The sequence below is a fragment of the Vitis vinifera genome, chromosome 10 (genome assembly GCF_030704535.1).
Source record: "Vitis vinifera cultivar Pinot Noir 40024 chromosome 10, ASM3070453v1".
NCBI classification, from domain to species: Eukaryota; Viridiplantae; Streptophyta; class Magnoliopsida; order Vitales; family Vitaceae; genus Vitis; species Vitis vinifera.
The window spans coordinates 23,957,437-23,978,255 of NC_081814.1; the positions used below are offsets into that span (position 1 = coordinate 23,957,437).

The following is a 20,819-nucleotide window of genomic DNA, read 5'->3' on the forward strand; positions in this document are numbered from 1 at the left end:
GTTTCAAAAAGAACAAAAGATATGAGTAGAGGAATTAAAATAAAATAATGCTAAGAGTGCTAAAAAATTGATAGATTTGTATTACTTCATGAAAGTACAATATAAAGGAAAACAAGTAATACAACCAATCCCAATATATAAATTATCAAAAGCATGGGATTACAAGTGCTACTATAGTAAGGAAATACATAAAGGAAATACATAAAGGAAATACATAAAGGAAATTATGCAAATGATCAGATAGTGAGAGGATGATGATGGGAAGATGATGGCTCAGGTGGATGTCTTTGCATCTCCTGTAGTCGGCTCCTCAGAGGGCATAGTGTGCTCCACGAAAGGAGGGGCCTGTGATGGCTCTGTGGGCTCTGAGAGGACAGGCATGGGGTGCTCAGGAGCTGATGGAATACCCAGATGATGCTGAATCTGCGTCAGGATGGCAGTATGCTGAGTCTGAGTGGCGATAATCTGCTCCTGATGAGCACGAAGAGCTGTCATCTCCTGAGCAAGGATGCTATGAGAAGTGGTCAATGTTTGCAAAGTGTGACATAGACCTCTGTACTCGGAAATGGATATGGCAATCCTAGGCTCAGATGAAGAAGAGGGCTCTGATGTAGCTGGAATAACAGGGGGAGTCCGTGGTGTGGCAGGAGGAGCAGAGGGTGCAACCTCTGGTATAGGCTCTGTAGAAGGCATTATAGGGGCAGGTGCTCTCATGTCAGCTGGTATCTCAACCGGCTGTGGCTCCTCTGGCTGCTCTGGATGTGGAATATCTAGATGCTCTGCTCCAGCTGGGGCTCCCTGCTCTGCACTATAGGCTGTCATACTCGTCCATTTGTCGAGAGTGAATATCTCTCGGAAAATGCATTTGCGCTCAAGCTGAGGCTCTGATGGGTACCTCAAGTGCTCCAAAATTTGACATAGCAATCTGGGGAAAAGAAGTGGAATTGCATCCGCTCTGAGCAGCTTCTTGCTATGGACCTTCTCTTCAAAGTACAGAAGAGCGACCATAATGAGATGATGAGGGCCAAAGAAGAATCTCTCGGATATCCTGAACAATGCCTCTAGTAAAACTCCTCTCCTCTGTACCCAATGCTGAAGTGAAAAAATGTTATGGCGCAGGAGTGCATCTATGAAAAACATGCTAGGAGGGAGCTCCTTCCTCAACAGATACTGGCGTGTGGATGCTCCTCTAGACATAATATGAACTATGTCGCTCTGGGCAGGATGAGTCCAGACTCGATAATCCTCTGGACGGGCTGGCTCGTAGGGAATACGCAATGCCTCTGCTATGTGTCTAGCTCCCAGAATACCATGACGTCCGTCTATGGTGAAGTGGATAACAGTAGGATCTCGGACCTGGTGTGTGGTCATGGACTAATAGAAGTCCATTGCTACACGGGGATAGAAAAAATCCCTGGGAGTCAGCAAATGCTCCATATGGTACCTCTGCAGTAGATGGAAGGAGTCCCTGAGCTTTGGCTGAAGTCTGAAAGTGGCTGTGTCAAAACAGAGCTCGGAGTGGAATGACCTAGCCCTGCAATCCAAATTACCCTCAATGGGCATCTGAGTGACCATGGGACGCCTGATAAGCACCTCAGGAGTCATGCATGAGGGAATCTGAGACTGTGTGGGTGGCGGTTGAGATGGTTGCGGCTTTGATGGAGGCTCTGAAGACGGCTCTAATAAGTCAATTAGCTCTGGCTCTGATACCGTGGCTTTCTTCTTTGGGGGATGGCTACTTGACCTTGTCTGATAGCTCCTTGCCGGAGGACTCAATGGTGTGTCCTCAACCGGAGGTGGGACGACTAGTGGTCGCGGAGGCTCGGACATGGAGCTTTGAACAGGGGTCTCTTTTGGGGCTCTCTTGCGGTCTGACAGAGACGAGGACTTAACTCCTTGGGTTCTTGCCATGGCTGACTGACGGAAAGCAGCCGAAGGTGCGCGCGGCTTGGGCTCAGATGGGGGAGCAAATGGACGGTTTCTTTGTGATAACCCGACTCTTGGTAGCTTGGCATGTAAGGGTATCAACAAAATTTATACCTAAGGTCCTTACACTAAAGTAGCAAAGCTACTATAGCATAGTGGCTCTAGGATCGAACACTGGGAAGGGTTTTTACTTTAACTGGTGAAGTTCGGAGGATGGAGTGAACTTTTCTTAATAAAAATTAGGTTAAGATGAAAACATAAAAAGATGAAGGTGTTGTAAACTTAAACTAACATGAAAATAGGTTAAAAGATGGAAAAAGAAGTTTCTCAAAGCTTTGGATAGCCATGCTTAACTCACTGTGTAAAAATGGAGATTTTGGGATTTTTCACCTCGAGTTGGGGAAGCAACTAAGGTGATGCTTACTTCCCGAACCGGTATGAGTTTAACAACTGAGTTTTAGTCCTTGAAAACTTACAAAAAGGGTAGCTGAACCTCATAAATGCCCTTTTAATGATATAGGTCATCTCCTCGACTTGCAATACAATGGCTCGTAGGAGATAACTAATGAACGTCAGTGGATCTAACAATAAGAATCCACTAAGACCAAAAGATTATCAAGTATTGGCCATTCAAAGCAAGTCAGGGGGATTAAAAGCTTTACTTTGAATGAAAACATTTATGACGCTCAGCTACTTACATTTATGGCTTGGAAATCTCCATCCTGACACGGGAGCTTCACATGGCATCCATTACTTCAAGAAACTAAAAGGTTTTAGCCTCTCATCCTTAGGGATTTCATCCCCCAAGGATGTTTGGCTACTAAGAAAATGAGAAAGAAACGTATGAACAAAAGTGCTCTTATAACTTATAAAGTTACAGGTTACAAGATTAGATGATTGTCTGAGGCTCTTCACCTCTATTTCAAGACAATAACAAGCTAAATTACAAGAGCTATTACAAAAGATACCTATTCATTGGTTGATTACAAGGGTAAAATAGGTATTTACAAAGCTAAAAATCAAGCAAAATATCTTGGAGAACCGATAGTGGAATAACATCAACAACGTCTCAAAACAGGGGATTCAAAGGAATTTCGCAATGTGCCTAAATCCTCCTTGCGAAATTTTCGCAATGTGTTTCTTCATGGTGCGAAGTGGCAAAATTTCGCACCATGAAGAAAATCTCCTTGCGAAATTTTCGCAATGTGAAATTCACATTGCGAAATTGGTCATTTGACATGATGCAGTTGCCTTCCAAAGGCCATATATTCCTCATTTCAGCTCAAAATCATACACGGTTTGAAGCGTTGGATTCTTGACTTCCTAAGCTTTCAAATGGTATATAGCATGCAAAAAATGGACTTCGTGAAGTGCTCCAAAAGTTCAAAAGAAGACTGCAGCTGTTTTCTTCACTCTGTTTTCTTCACTCTGTTTTCCTCTTCCCCATTGCTTGTGCTCGTGTTTCCACTTGAAATTCAAGCCTATAAACGTACAAAATCCTTGCTTAACTCGCCCAAGTAGCTCCTCCATCAATTGGCATGCTTGAATCGATTCATAAGCTGATAAAAAACATGTCAACTTTGCCACAAAAAGGTTAAAACCAATTACTAAGGACCTTAATGAATTAATTGGGTTAAATGAATATGATTACTACTCAAAGGTGCTTAAAACCATTATAATTAGGTCTACAAAATAGCACTTTTTGGTAGTAATCACTTTGGCTTGGCTCCTCTTTGGCACCTTTTTGCAATTCAAATGACCAGTTTTAAAAAGAAAGGTGGAATTTATAAAGTTCTAAAATGGATGCCAAGGGTCGTTTTAATTTTCGCAGAGGAGGGCCGATTTCGCAGCGGAGGGCCGATTTCGCAACAAAAGGCATTTTCGCAACCCATTTCGTAGCTGCGAAATGAGGGGGGTGTGCTGCGAAATGGCACTTGTGTGCCAAAGGGGTGTTTCGCAGCTGCGAAACACCCTGCGAAATTGGGCTTTGGCTGCGAAAATGGAGTTTTTAAGGCTTTGAGGATTTCGCAGCCATTTTGCAGCTGCGAAATGAGGGTAGGAGGTTGCGAAATGGCACTCGTGTGCTAATAGGTGGTTTCGCAGAGGGAGCTATGAGGCTGCGAAATCATTTCACAGCCAAGGGGCTATTTCGCAGCGGAGGCCTGATTTCGCAGCGGCTTCCTTGGGGTTGCGAAAATTGGAGTTTTAAAGCTTGGGGATTTCGCAGCCTATTTCGCAGCTGCGAAATAAAGTGGGGGCCTGCGAAATGGCACTCGTGTGCCAAAGGCGTGTTTCGCAGCTGCGAAAATTTTCGCAGAGTGGGGGCTTGGGGCTACGAAATCATTTCGCAGCCAAGGGGCGTTTTCGCAACGGATACCTCATTTCGCAGCGCTCTTCTTGGGGCTGCGAAATCATTTCGTAACCAAGGGCCATTTTCGCAGAGGCTTCCTTTGGGCTGCGAAATCTCGCAGGCCATGAATTTTCCTTTGCTTTTGAAATCCTTTTAGCTCCAAGAGACCTTCCTTCATTTTCTTTGCAATTCCTTCTAAATTAGATCATTCAAAAAGATTAAGTTACATATAAATAACACAATTTAAGACCAAAATTAAAATCAAAAGAATTAACAAAGCTTTTAAATTAACAAAATTTAACAAAAAATATGGACTTTGGTGAAACCAAGTCCATTTAACCTGTTTCTGATTAGGCTTTCTGTGGCTCAAGGAGGTTGATTTCCTCCTTTTTCTTGCTTGAATGGCTCAATGAATGGCTTGAGACGATGACCATTGATCTTGAAAGTGTCAGTGCTGTTGGAATTCAGTAATTCCACCACTCCATTGGGATGCACTTGGTGAATAATGAAAAGGCCTATCCACCTTGACTTGAGCTTCCTAGGAAAGATATGGAGCCTTGAATCATAGAGTAAGACTCTTTGTCCTTTTCGGAATTCTTTGTTGGAGATTAATTGATCATGCCACCTCTTCATCCTCTGTTTTGCAACTTTGGAATTGTTGTAAGCATCATTTCTTAATTCCTCTATCTCATTAAGGTCTAAGCACCTCTTTGCCCTGGCTCTGATCAAGTCCATGTTTAACTTCTTGATTGCCCACCAAGCCTTATATTCAACTTCCACAGGGAGATGGCATGCTTTGCCATAGACTAGGTGATAGGGAGACATGCCAAGAATAGTTTTATAAGCTGTTCTATGATTACTACTCAAAAAGTGCTATTTGATAGCCTATAATTAATCCTTTTAAACACTTTTGAGTAGTAGTTTTGGCCTTTTAACTCAATTGGCATGTTAAGGACCCTTGAAAGCAATTTTGATCACTTTGTGTAAGTTTTGGTGTTTTTGTTAGTATTTTGATCACCAAAGCAAGTCAAGACTGAGGAGAGCTATGAGGAATCTTGGGCAAAGCTTAGAAGTCATTTTCCAAGAGTAAATCCGGATTGCAAGGAGAAAAAGCAAAGAGAATCTGCCATAAAGCATATTCTTGATGATAGTCATAGCAGCCACTTTTGGAGCACTTTCTGAAGTCCAAATGATGCATGCTATATACCATTTCAAAGCTCAGGAAGTCAACAATCCAATTCTTCAAACGATGTGCAATTCGGAGTTGAAACGAAGAAGTTGCAGCCATTACAAGCCAATCACTCTGAGTTGAAGGAAGCATTTTGCAAAGTGTTGCGAAATCACCCTTTTGTTGCGAAGTGATTTCGCAGCCTTTTTGTACAGTGTGATGTTTCTCCTTCTGACAATGCCCGACATATACCGCGAGAAGGAAGCTTGGAACCTCAAGGTGGAAGCCAACTTCGCAGCCCTGCGAGTTTAGCTTGGTGTTGCGAAATTATTTCGCAGCCCTCTTGAGTGTCTGCGAAATCTCGCAGACACCATTTTTCTCCTGCGAAATGGTTCCTGAAGCCTCCCGATATTTGCTACCAACATTGGGAGATATTTTCCATTAGATTTTTGTTGTCGAAATCCCAAAATACTCCTTGTAAACCACCAATTACATGATTCCTTAGTTTTTAAGTTAGTAAAAAGACTAAATATCTATGTAATAATTAGTTTTAAATTATGTACATATATATACCTCTCGGGAGCCTGTTCTCAGAGAGGAGTTCCTTCTGTAAAAGTTTGGGTAAACAAGTAAAGTCTATTTCTTTCTACTGCCTTACCTTCTCACTTTGTATTTTTATTTTCTTACTAAGTTATGAATTCTCTGAGGAGTTTTCCCCAGAGAATGAGTAACTAAACCTCTAATTCCTTGGAGCTAAGGTTGCCGGGGAAGGTTCCAAGTGCAAGAATGCAAAGCTCTGTGGTTTTTGCTAGTAATGAAGAGGAATTGAAATCCTTTAGTGATTTCTATGTTTTTAGTTAACTTAAAACACCTTAGAGTCACCTGGGCCAACACTTGGTAAGGCAAGTAATTTCCAACCATGGAAATGCACTAGTTTACCCCTTGCGAGCCTCTGGGAGGTGACTTCAAGGTAGGATTTTCTAGAATAGCCAACACTTGATAAGCTTTTGGACTCCAAGGAGACATCCATTAGTTATCTCTTGCGAGCTTTTGACGGGTAATCCAAGGTTAAAGATCACCTTGAATGGTTAAGGCTTAGTGAGAGGCTTAAACCATTGCAAGTTGCATCAGTGAGAGAATTAAAGTGAAATCTAATTGAAGGAGTCTCTGTACAGCACCGGTTAGAGAATTGACTATATGTTGAATCTCTAACGCGAGGAAATGAACCATCTGACCAGAGCCGTGTCTTTTGCATGAGGAACCACCCTAGTGAACCTAACTGTCCAGGGAATGCTTTTCTTCCTAAATTATTCCAAACTTCTGTTGTGTTAGTTAGTTTAAGTCTAAACCTTTACCAATCAAAGCTTGTGTTTTACTTCTTAAGCTAACCATGAAATGAAACAAAACCAATTCACTTGGAATTGGTATCATTGAGAGCTTGTTAATCTTTCCCAGTGGACGATCCTAGAGCCACTATACTATAGTAGCTTTTTCTTTGCTACCCTAGTATAGGGTGTTATAGGTTATAAATTTTGTTGATTACTCCCTCAATCAAGGAGCACCAGCTGAACACAAATCAGCTGAGACACCAATTGGGCACGAATCATTCTATATGCCCATAGTGAGTCTTGAAGCTTAATAGACCAATCTCTTCTACTCGTGATCACCACATTCATCAATATATTCTTGATTTCCCTGTTTGCTAGCTCAACTTGCCCGGAAGTCTGAGGGTGATAAGGTGTAGCTACCTTATGCTTCACTCCATACTTGGCTAATAGGGTTTCAAAAGGTCTGTTGCAAAAATGAGTACCTCCATCACTGATTATGGCCATGGGCACCCCAAATCTTGAGAAGATGTTCTCCTTAAGAAACTTGAGAACCACCCTGTGATCATTGTGTTTACAGGGGATTGCCTTAACCCATTTAGAAACATAGTCCACCCCCACCAAGATATAAGAGTTACCAAAAGACATTGGGAAAGGTCCCATGAAGTCAATGGCCCAAACATCAAAGAGATCAACTATTAGAATGGGGTTCATAGGCATTTGATTCCTTCTTGTTAGCTTCCCGAGCCTTTGGCATCTATCACAGCTCCTACACATGATGTGGGCATCTTTGAAGAGTGATGGCCAAGTAAACCCTGATTGCAACACCTTCATGGCTGTTTTCTGAGAGGCAAAGTGGCCTCCACATGCACTTTCATGGCAATGGCTGAGGATTCCTTGTTGCTCTTCTTCAGGGACACACTTCCGTATAATTTGATCTGCACAATACTTGAAAAGGAAAGACTCTTCCCAATAATAAGCATGAATCTTTGCAAAGAAGTGCTTCCTGTCTTGTGCTTTCCACTCACTTGGAACTTCACCAGTAACTAGATAGTTAGCAATATGAGCATACCAAGGAGTTTTTGCTAGCAACATAAGTGATTCCTCAGGAAAGTCATCATTAATAGGTAGGACATGGGAATTGTGTGCTATAACTAACCTTGAAAGGTGGTCAGCTACCACATTCTCCACTCCTTTCTTATCTCTGATTTGGAGATCGAACTCTTGTAATAAGAGAATCCATCTAATCAACCTTGCTTTTGCATCTTGTTTTGTCAATAAATACTTCAAGGCTGAATGGTCTGTGAAAACAATGATGAAAGACCCTACCAAATAAGCACGAAACTTGTCTAAGACAAACACTACAGCTAACAATTCTTTCTCTGTAGTTGTGTAGTTCCTTTGAGCTTCGTTCAATGTCTTGCTTGCATAGTAGATCACATAGGGCTTTCCATCTTCTCTTTGGCCAAGCACAGCTTCTATAGCAAAGTCACTGGCATCACACATTACTTCAAAGGGTAGTTGCTAGTTAGGAGCCCGCACTATTAGAGTTGTTGTCAAGAATTGCTTCAGTTGATCAAAACTCTTTTGGCATCTTTCATCCCATATAAACTTAGCATCCTTAGCCAAAAGTTCACAAAGAGGTTTTGAAAGATTAGAGAAATCTTTTATAAATCTCCTATAGAACCCTGCATGGCCAAGGAATTGCCTTACTCCTTTTACAGTTGTTGGGGACAGCAATTTGACAATAAGTTCCATCTTTGCTTTATCAACTTCAATGCCTTTCTCGGAGATGATATGGCCAAGGACAATTCCTTGATGTACCATAAAATTGCATTTCTCCCAGTTGAGCACCAAGTCCTCCTCAATGCATCTGTTAAGAACCGCTTCTAAGTTGACTAAGCATTCTTCAAATGTACCTCCATAATTCGCTCCACTATATCAGTAAAGATACTTAGCATACATCTTTGGAATGTTGCAGGTGCATTGCATAAACCAAAAGGCATTCTTCTATAGGCAGATGTTCCAAATGGACATGTAAAAGTGGTTTTCTCCTGATCTTCAACATCAATTTCAATTTGAAAATATCTGGAGTACCCGTCCAAGAAATAATAGAAAGAATGGCTAGAGACTCTCTCCAAGACTTGATCAATAAATGGCAATGGAAAATGATCTTTCCTTGTCACAACATTCAATTTTCTATAATCAATACACACTCTCCAACCTGAAGTGAGGCGTGTAGTAATTTCTTCTCCTTTTTCATTTTGAACCACAGTGATCCCTGACTTCTTTGGTACCACTTGAGTAGGACTCACCCAAGGGCTGTCAGATATGGGGTAGATAATACCTGCTTGAAGTAGCTTCAACACTTCAACTCGCACCACCTCTTGCAAATGAGGATTCAATCTTCTTTGAGGTTAACGAATTGGTTTAGCTTCTTCCTCCATGTATATATGATGTGTACAAACCAAAGGACTAATGCCTTTCAAGTCAGATATTTTCCATCCTATTGCTTTCTTACACCTCTTGAGAACTTCAAGTAGACACTTTTCCTAATGACTAGTAAGAGATGAAGATATAACAACAGGGCATTGTTTATTCTCTTCTAGGTATGTGTATTTCAACTCCATGGGCAGAGGCTTCAAATTGAGCTTTGGGGTCTCTTCTTTAGCAGCTTCTTGTGCCTCCTCTTTATTGAACAAAGGTAGAATCTCTTCTCTCCTCCTCCAACCTTGTAGAGTAGCAAGCACATCAGAGGGTTCAGGTAACCCTTCTTAAAGATCCCCAAGACTTTCATTCAACTTGTCTTGCATATTTTGATTACAGTGTTCCTCCACTAGAGTGTCAATAATGCATACCTCCTCTGGACCTTCTTCTTCTTCCGGAGTGATTTGCTTTTCAGACATATAAAAGATATTGAGCTCAAGTGTCGTGTTGCCAAAAGTGAGTTGCATAAGTCCATTCCTACAGTTGATGACTGCATTTGAGGTAGCAAGGAATGGCCTTCCAAGGATGATAGGAACATAATTAGCTTTCTTGACAATGGGGTCCGTATCAAGAACAACAAAATCTATTGGATAGTAGAAATTATCAACTTGAACTAAGACATCTTCAATTATCCCCCTTGGAATTTTCACTGATCTATCTGCTAGAGATAGAGTGATTGATGTTGGCTTCAATTCACCAAGTCCCAATTGCTTGTAGACAGAGTATGGTAGCAAATTCACACTTGCTCCCAAGTCTAACAAGGCTTTCTCCACTACCTTTCCTCCAATCATGACTGAAATGGTAGGACATCCCGGATCTTTGTACTTCAAAGGAGACTTGCATTGTATGATAGCACTCACTTGCTTAGTCATGAAGGCTTTCTTGTTCACATTTAACTCTCTTTTGATAGTACACAAGTCCTTTAGGAATTTTGCATATGTTGGGACTTGTTTAATCATATCCAGCAATGGAATATTGACTTTCACTTGTCTCAATACTTCAAGAATTTCTGATGCATTTCTAATCCCCTTTTTCCCATGCAAAGCTTGAGGAAAAGGTGGAGAGGTGTGTTTCTTCAACATTTCTTCCTTAATAAGTACTTTCTCTGGATTTGCATTTACTATTGAATCATGGTCCTCTTTCCTTCACTGATATCTTTCTTCTTTCCTTTGATTTCCTCCCTCTTCTTTGTCTCTTCTTCTTCTTCCTCTTCAACATGTGGCTTGGGTGTTGGCAGCTCAACTTTTTTACCACTCCATAGAGTGATCAAGGCTTTGACATCTCTCACCTGTGAAGATTCTCCTTCATGAGTTTCCACTTCATGGATACCCTTAGGGTTTTGGTGAGGTTGAGAATGAAATCTACCCTTCTCTTGTACTGTGTTCAAGTTAGTGAGCCTTGAGATTGAGTATTGGAGGTTATCTATCTTTTGAGATAAGTCATTTTGCAGCCCATCCATCATTTTATTCAAAGTATTCTCTACACTGTCAATTTTTTGACTGAGTTGAGCATTGATGGCTTTTTGGTCTCTAACAAAATCTCCCACAACCTTGCTGAGATTCACTATTGCTTGTTCAAGGCTTGAAGCTTGTTGAGATGGTTGAGCCGGCTGTTGGTACTGAGGTGCTCTTTGCTTCCATGAGAAATTTGGATGATTCCTCCAACTTGAGTTGTAAGTATTTCCATACGGAGCATTGTTATTGGGCTTGAATTGTCCAATGACATTTGCTTGATCTCCAAACATTTCCCTAGCAGCTGGAATTGTAGGGCACTCCTCCACCAAGTGTTCATAAGATTGACAAATAGGACATGGCTGTACTTGCACTGGTGTTTCAGCAACAGCTTGCACTTCATGCATTTTTTTCAGTTCTAGCTCCTCCAATCTTCTTGTCATAGCTGCAAACTTTGCTTTCATATCAACATCTTCATTCAAGGTGTACATCCCAACCTTAGCATTAAAAGCACTCAGTTGAGACTTCATCTTTCCCACTTCTCCTTTGTTTGGTTCATCCCATCCCCTTGAAACTTCAGCCACATAACTCAAGAAATCCATAGCTTCCTCCGGATTCTTACTCATGAAATCTCCTCCACACATTGTCTCGAGGAGTTGCTTCATTGAGGAAGACATCCCATCATAGAAATAACTCACCAATAGCCACGTATCAAAACCATGGTGAGGACAAGCATTGATGGCTTCCATGTATCTTTCCCAACACTCATAGAATTTCTCATTCTCTTTAGCTGAGAAGTTTGAAATTTTCCTTTTCAAGCCATTTGTTCTATGAGTAGGAAAAAACTTCTTGAGGGATTCAGCTTGTAAATCAGTCCAAGTACGGATACTCCTTGGCCTTAAAGAATTAAGCCAAATCTTGGCCTTATCCTTTAAAGTGAAAGGAAATAACTTAAGCCTCATCAAGTCGATTGAAGCTCCTCCTTCTTGGAATGTATTACAAACATCTTCAAATTCCTTGATATGTGCATAGGGATTCTCACTTTCCATCCCATGGAAAGTTTGTAGAAGTGGAACAATATGCGGTCTGATCACTAGTTGCTCTGTAGGGGCCACTATACATGATGGTGCACTCATACGAGGTGGATGCATGTTGTCCCTCATTGATCTGAAAGCATTGGGATTGTCCTAGTGACTATGGTGACTATGCTGATCTTCAGGCGTAGCTTCCATGATATTCAAGCTCAATTCCAATTCCTTGTTATGAGGTGTATCACGTTTAACAAGCCTTTCTCCACTATCTCGTATCCAATTTGTCATACACAACTAGTATCAACTGTAACTAAAACAAAAACAAAAGAAAACAAAAGAAAACAAGACTACAAAAAGACTAAAATGAACTAAAACTGAATTAAAAGATATATTAGAATATGAACAAGTAAAGAAACAATTAAAAACAAAAATTAGTAAAATGAAAGAAAAGTCACCAAACTTGTGATGAAAATCACAAGTACTCTGAAATAATATCACTGTAAAATTAGCACCTTCCCCGGCAACGGCGCCATTTGATTCATGCCCAATTGGTGTACCTTGAGTTTGGTCCTCAGACAGGAGTAATCAACAAAATTTATAACCTATATCACCATGCACTAGGATAACATAAGCTAGTATAGCATAGTGGCTCTAGGATCGTTCACTGGGAAGGGTTTTCAACTTACAACTGATACCAATTCAAAGTTGAATTGGTCTTTTTCATTTCGAGGTTAGCTTCAAAAGAAAACATAAACTTTGGTTGAAAAAGGTTTGGTTTCAAGCTAACGAAAAAGAAAGCAATGGGAATTACTTATAAAGAAAAGCATTTCTTGGAGTTTTAGGATCACTGGGGTCAGGATCCTCATGCAAAAACAGAGTTTCGATCACTTTGGTTCTCTTCCTCGCATTAGAGAATTAACATATAGTTCATTCTCCAACCGGTGTTGTACAGATATATCCCTTCCATGGATTTCAGCACTAATTCCCTCTCACTGATGCATCTTGCAATGGCTCATGCCTCTCACCTAGCATTTTCCATTCAAGGTGATCATTAACCTTGGACTTCCCTTCTCAAGCTCGCAAGAGATAACTAATAGATGTCTCCTTAGAATCCAAAAGCTTACCAAGTGTTGGCAATTCTAGAAAATCCTACCTTCAAGTCACCTCCCAAAGGCTCGCAAGAGGTAAACTAATGCATCTCAATGGACGGAGATCACTTGCCTTACCAAGTGTTGGCCTAGGTGAATTGAAGGCGTTTTAAGTTAACTAAAAACATAGAAACCATAAACGGGTTACACTTTCTCTTCATTAATAGCTGAAATAACAAAATTACCAATTCTTGCATTCGGCACCTTACCCAGCTACCTTAGCTCCAAGAGACAAAAATCCTAGCCACCCATTCTATGAGGAAACATCCTTAGAGCTTGTTTGGCTAGTAAGAAAAATACAATCAAATTGAGTAGGTAAGGCAGAGCAAAGCTTTGTATTTTACTTCCTTCAAAACTATACAAAAAGATGTTCGTCTCTGAGAACAAGCTCCCGATAAATCTCTGTAATGAAAATTACAAAACAATATATATGAGGTTATTCACCCTTTTCTCTTACTTAATAACTAAGGAATCCTATAATTGGTGGATTACAAGGAGAAAATGAGGATTTAGACATCAAAAATCTGAAGCAAAAATATCTAAAAATGTCGGTCGCAAATATTTGGAAGCATTCAGGAGCATTTCGTAGGTGCACAAGATGGCTGCAAAATTTCGCAGACGCACGAGATGACTGCGAAATCATTTCGCAGCCAAAGGTTGATTTCGCAGCTTGCGAAATTGGCCTTCAGCTTGGTGTGATCGGCTTCCAATGGCTCTAACTTCTTCATTTCAACTCCGATTCATGTATCGTTTGAAGTGTTGGATTGCTGACTTCTCGAGCTTCAAAAAGACATATATTATGCATCAAATGGACTCCAGGAAGTGCTCCAAAAGTGTCAAACAGTTGATGTATTCTTGGATTCTTCATGTTAGATTTCTCTCTTTGCTTTCATCCTTGCATTCATGATTTGTTTATGGCAAAGGACTATAAAGCTCCAAAGCTTGAATTATTCATGTAAATGAGCTTCCAATTTCTTTGCCAAGGATTCCATAGAGTTCTCCTTAATCTTGGATTGCTTTGGTGATCAAATTACTATCAAAAGCACCAAAACTTACACAATTTGATTAGAAACGATTGCAAAGGTACTTAATATGCTAATTGAGTTAAAAGGTAATAACTAATACTCAAAAGTGTTTAAAAGAGTTAATTACAAGCACTTTTTGAGTAGTAATCACCCATTTACATCCAACAACTTTCTTCATGGAGGAAATGGAACTAATTTCCATGTCTTAATTTTGTGGAGAGAGTTCATCTATTCTATATTTCCAATTTCCAATCTTCACTTTAAGGACTTTGAATTGCATCCCTATAAGTGTATGGAATATCTTTAGTAACAATGGGTGATGCATATGCAACCAATTCAACATCTCATGCAGGTGACAATATCTCTTTATGTGGTCTACTTACTGCAATTGACTTAAAATATTCATTGGACCTTGGGGAAGTAAACTCTAGTTCATCTACTATGACATCTAAATCCATACCTAAATGATCTAGAGGAGACATCTTAGTAGTTTCAACTTGACTTCCAAACTCCATCTTCTGTGAAACTCTTTTTTAACATAACATCGTCACTCAACACAACATCCATGCTCACAATGATTTTCCTTTGCAAAGAGTACCATAAACAATAGCCTTTAACACCACTACTAAAACCTAAGAAAATTATTTTCTTGGATCTAAGCTTTAACTTATTCTCTAAAACATGGTAGTAAGAAGAACAACTGAATATATGTAATGAATCATAATCAGAAACTGGAGTACCATATCGTATCTCCATGGGAGTCTTGATCTCAAGTATTATAGAAGGTAATCTATTAATAAGATGGCATGTATATGTTACAACCTCAACCTAAAACTCTTTTCCTCAATATGCTCTTAGACAACATGCACCTCAACTTCTCAAACAATTTGTGATTTGTCTTCTCTACTACCCCGTTTTCTTGTAGAATATTCATGATTGGCAAATGTCACACAATCATTTTTTTTTCTCTAATTTGCGTAAAAGGATTTAACTTATATTCCCCATAATTGTTTAATATATGCTTCTTAATATTTTTTTTAATAACTTTATTTTCTACCATTGTCTTTTGAGAAACACATTAAGAGCATAACTTTTATATCACATTAAATGCACCTACACATATCTTAAGTAATCACAAAAAAAAATCACAAACCAATGCTTACCTCATAAAGAAGTTGTTTTTGTATGTCCCTAGACATTTGTATACACATAATCTAATGTTTCCTTGGTGCGATGGACTGCAATACCAAACTTTACCCTGGTGTTTTTTCTTAATAGATAGTGCTCACAAAATTCCAACTTGGATGTAGAAATACCTTTCAACAAACATGGCTTTGCAAGACTTTGTAATGCCTTTTCACTAGCTTTGAAGAATTAGAAACTTCACCGAGAATTTCATATGAGGTTGTTGCTACATTCATTGCAATTGTAATTCCTTGCAAAAATTTCAAATCATCATATCGAGTACCTTTTATTTTGGGTAGGTTTCCTTGTTCCCAAGCTTTGGATCATATAGGTGCATGCAAACTACCTTATGCCTCTAGATCTTATGCAACGGAAATGAATTTTTTTTTTTTTTTTTTTAACATTCTAGGATCCAAAGAAAAGTCATTAGAAAACTTTAAATTTAATTTAGACATCCCAAATCAATTTCACTAGTTAAAGATGAAGCTTGAAGAGTTTGGAGGTCTCGTGCACCGAAGATCTTTTGCCCTATGACTTGAACCACGATCTTTGTACTCCAAAGTGTGGACTTTGGAAGGGAAGAATCCTAGCTCTCTCCCTCTCTCTCTGAAGTGGAAGACGACTGATAACCCGACTCTTGGTAGCTTGGCATGTAAGGGTATCAACAAAATTTATACCTAACGTCCATACACTAAAGTAGCAAAGCTACTATAGCATAGTGGCTCTAGGATCGAACACTGGGAAGGGTTTTTACTTTAACTGGTGAAGTTCGGAGGATGGAGTGAACTTTTCTTAATAAAAATTAAGTTAAGATGAAAACATATAAAGATGAAGGTGTGTAAACTAAACTAACATGAAAATAGGTTAAAATATGGAAAAAGAAGTTTCTCAAAGCTTTGGATAGCCATGCTTAACTCACTATGTAAAAATGGAGATTTTGGGACTTTTCACCTCGAGTTGGGGAAGCAACTAAGGTGATGCTTACTTCCCGAACCGGTATGAGTTTAACAACTGAGTTTTAGTCCTTGAAAACTTACAAAAAGGGTAGTTGAACCTCATAAATGCTCTTTTAATGATATAGGTCATCTCCTCGACTTGCAATACAATGGCTCGTAGGGGATAACTAATGAACATCAGTGGATCTAACAATAAGAATCCACTGAGACCAAAAGATTATCAAGTATTGGCCATTCAAAGCAAGTCAGAGGGATTAAAAGCTTTACTTTGAATGAAAACATTTATGACGCTCAGCTACTTACATTCATGGCTTGGAAATCTCCATCCTGACACGGGAGCTTCACATGGCATCCATTACTTCAAGAAACTAAAAGGTTTTAGCCTCTCATCCTTGGGGATTTCATCCTCCAAGGATGTTTGGCTACTAAGAAAATGAGAAAGAAAAGAGAAAAGAAGCGTATGAACAAAAGTGCTCTTATAACTTATAAAGTTACAGGTTACAAGATTTTATGATCTGAGGCTCTTCACCTCTATTTAAAGACAATAACAAGCTAAATTACAAGAGCTATTACAAAAGCAACCTATTCATTGGTTGATTACAAGGGTAAAATAGGTATTTACAAAGCTAAAAATCAAGCAAAATATCTTGGAGAACCGGTAGTGGAATAACATCAACAACGTCTCAAAACAGGGGATTCAAAGGAATTTCGCAATGTGCCTAAATCCTCCTTGCGAAATTTTCGCAATGTGAAATTCACATTGCGAAATGGCAAAATTTCGCACCATGAAGAAAAATCCCCTTGCGAAATGGCAAAATTTCGCACCATGAAGAAAATCTCGTTGCGAAATTGGTCATTTGACATGATGCAGTTGCCTTCCAAAGGCCATATCTTCCTCATTTCAGCTCCAAATCATACACGGTTTGAAGCGTTGGATTCTTAACTTCCTAAGCTTTCAAATGGTATATAGCATGCAAAAAATGGACTTCGGGAAGTGCTCCAAAAGTTCAAAGGAAGACTGCAGCTGTTTTCTTCACTCTGTTTTCTTCACTCTGTTTTCCTCTTCTCCATTGCTTGTGCTCGTGTTTCCACTTGAAATTCAAGCCTATAAACGTACAAAATCCTTGCTTAACTCGTCCAAGTAGCTCCTCCATCAATTGGCATGCTTGAATCGATTCATAAGCTGATAAAAACATGTCAACTTTGCCACAAAAAGGTTAAAACCAATTACTAAGGACCTTAATGAATTAATTGGGTTAAATGAATATGATTACTACTCAAAGGTGCTTAAAACCATTATAATTAGGTCTACAAAATAGCACTTTTTGGTAGTAATCACACCCCCCAACCGACTCATTGCTAGTCCCTTAGCAATGGAGGAGATAAAAACTAAATAAACTATAATAATATACATAAAAGGGATCATGCAAATCACTCCAAAAAATGACATGAGTGGCATGATGGACATCCATGGATCAATAAAGATGTGAAACTCAACCTATAATAAGAGTTGTCAAAGCATTCACTTGATCATAGAGTACAAAGAATGGATATTATGCAAGTTTAAGCATCAAAAGAATTTCCACTCTCAAAAGATCCAAATCAAATTCTTCCACTACAAGCTAAGTGTTAATGTGATTAGCTTCCGAGTATAGTATGGATAACTATCATCTCCCCCCAACCTAAGTCTTTCTTTAAGCTTAGCAAAATTAACCATCTCTTGATAGGCTAGGAACGCACCTCTTATTCACAATTCTTTTCACTTACTAAACTTAACCAATTCACCCATGTAACAAGCAGAGGATCGATGACTCCCAACCAATAAAGGCTTAGGGCACCAGGCTTTAAAGGCTTTCGCCACCCCTTCGGACCATGCTCAGGTTTCAAGGCAAGTAAAGAAGTTTATTATATATATATATATTTTTTCTTTTTCTTTTTCTTTTTTTCTATTTTTTTTCAAAGACTCATTGGTCTTTATGAGGTGTCCCAACACTATTAAAGAGAGATTAAAGGTGTCAAATTATGATTTCTCAAGCTTAGAGGGTGAGATAGTTTCACATCTTATTACCGGAATCTAATGTATGTGTGTGCGAATAGCTTAAGGTGGAAGAGATAAGTTTGCATGCAATGGGAGTTTCAACAATTCATCAACTTTTAGAAGAGCATAATACAAACTCTAAGACTCATGTAATCAAGTTGCAACTCGACTTCTCTCATTTAATTTTGAGAGTTAATCCTTAATATCCATGGAGTTTAAAGCAAAAATTTCTAAATTTAAACAAAAAGTAGCTAATTTAACTAAGTATGATAAAAATTTAAACTAATACTTACTTCCTCATCTCTCCCCCCAACCGAGATGAACATTGTCCTCAATGTTTGAATCGAAAATAAGGAGGAAGGAAGTGGTACCTCATGTGATGTGGACTTGGAGTTGAGAAGGTTGAACCACCTGTTTCAAAATTCAAAAATTGAATGAGAGAGGAATTTATACTAAATATTTACAAAAATGATGAGTGGGCCCCACTTTGAGCAGCTGAGGACAAGGCTCAAAGGGTCCATGCCATGATGGTATATTCATATAAGTTGCAATGACATTTGAATGTAGCTTGCAGGGTGTTAAAATTGGAGATTTTTGGCTCAAACAGGGGAAAACAAAGGAGGAGTGAACAGTGAGTGCCAAAATTGGCACAGTCACTGTTCACCTCCTTTGAAGCCCGACTGTGCGTTTTCCAAGTTTTGGGAAAAAATTCAAAAATGGTTTTTTAAAAGGTATGGTTAGGCTCTAAACAAGATTCCTAAGGTGTTTGGGTAGTTTTTAAATGATGGAAAACAAAATTAAATGATGGAAAATGAAAATCAAAGTGGATGGCCATGCATGGAATGGTTTTGAAATTTGATTTTTAAAAAGTTTTGGATGGATGGGATTTGAAAACAAAAGGTTTGGAAATGCATTCATGAATTTTTAAACTTGGAAAAACATGGAATTCAAGAAAAAGGCCTTCCCGAGAGCTTTGTTTTTAGAAATTAGTTTGAAAATCATTTCGCACCAAGATAAACAAGGTGCTAAAGTTTTCGCACTGGTAATTGAGGTGCGAAGATAGCATCCCGAGAGGCTTGGCTTTCCAAAATGTATAGAAATTCCTTTTCGCACCATGCACTGTCACTGTGCGAAAAATTCGCACTGAGTGTGTTTATGGTGCGAAATTCCACTGAGAGCTTTGCTTATGCATTTTGGCTCCCCTGTTTCCTCTGTTTCACCTCCATTTCGATTTTTGCATGCATTGTACCTGCATGAACACTTCAAAACTCATCTTAAAAACATATTAAAACTAAATTAAAGCTAAAAATTCAAACTAAAACATGCATAAATTTAAAGAAAGCATAGAATTTAAATGAAGCTGATAGCATGTACCCCAAAAAGAAGATGAACTATTTAGCTCATCCTCACTCACACACCCACTTCATGCTGAATTCCCCCTGGATCCCAAACAAAATTGGCATCCCTCACTTGAGACTTGCTTTGTATGATCTTGCCATACAAAGCTTGGGGGAAAAATGGATGCATCTGTTTCTTCATTATTTCTTCTTTGATGACTATCTTCTGAGGTTCTTCGTCTATATAGTCATCTTTCTCTATGCTTTTCCCCTTTTTCTTTCCTTTGATTTCCTCCCTCTTTTCTTTCTCTGTTTCACTCTCTACCTCATGCTCTAGTTTGCATGTGGGCAGATCAACCTCTTTATCTCCCTCCTTAGCCTCCATTTCATGGATACCCTTTTGATTTTGATGAGGTTGAGAAGGAGAGTTTTCTTTCTCTTGCATTGTGTTGAGGTTGGAAAACCTTGAGATTGAATCTTGGATATTATCTATCTTTTGAGATAGATCATGTTGCACTCCATCCATCTTTTTATTCAATGAACTCTCTACTCTGTCAGGGAGTGATATTTTTTGACTGAGCTGAGCATTGATGGATTTCTGAGGTTCAACAAAGTCTTCCATGACTTTGTTAAGATTCATCATAGCTTGTTCAAGGTTTAAGGCTTGCTGTGGTGCTTGAGCAGGTTGCTGGTACTGAGGTGGCTGTGGTTTCCAAGAGAACTTTGGATGTTTCCTCCAATTGGAATTGTAGGTGTTGCAATCACCAAACATTTTCCTCACCACTGGAATGGTAGGACACTCCTCCACTAAGTGCTCAAAAGACTGACAAATGGCACAAAGCATAGCTTGCAATGGTGTCTGAGAGATGGCTTGCACTTCTTGCATCTGGTTCTTTTCTAGCTCTTCCAATCTCCTTTCCATAGCTGCAATCTTTGCCTTCATGTCCATGCCATCATTCAAAATATACATCTCACCCTTAGCTTTAGGTTGAGACGTCATTCTTCCCATATCTCTAGCATTTGGTTCACCCCATTCTCTTGAAAATTCAGCCACATAACTGAAGTTCATGGCTTCCTCTGCTATCTCATATTCAATATGGCATGCACAACTAGCAATTTGTGAATTAAAAACAGAGAAAACAAAAGAAAATAAAAGAAAATAAAATTCTAAAGAAAAAAAAAAATTATTAAGATTAACTAAAAACTAAATAAAAGATATACTAACACATGAACAAAGAAAAATAAAATAAAATAAAAAGTTAGTAAAAGGAAAATGAGATAGAATTCACCTCACTCATGAGAAGTCTCACAAGTTACCTCCGGCTGATGTATTCACAGTGAAGTAGCACCTTCCCAGGCAACGGCGCCATTTGATAACCCGACTCTTGGTAG

At 39.1% G+C, this 20,819-nt stretch overlaps 1 protein-coding gene across 1 annotated transcript; it reads right to left on the reverse strand.

Annotated features, from left to right (window-relative positions):
* Nucleotides 1-273: 273 nt before the first annotated feature.
* Nucleotides 274-1,911, reverse strand: LOC104880599 (uncharacterized). Its single transcript, XM_010657638.1, has 2 exons — nt 1,551-1,911; nt 274-983 (listed from the first exon to the last, which is right to left on the reverse strand). The coding sequence occupies exons 1-2, from the start codon at nt 1,909-1,911 to the stop codon at nt 274-276; spliced, it is 1,071 nt and encodes a 356-aa protein (XP_010655940.1).
* Nucleotides 1,912-20,819: the final 18,908 nt, after the last annotated feature.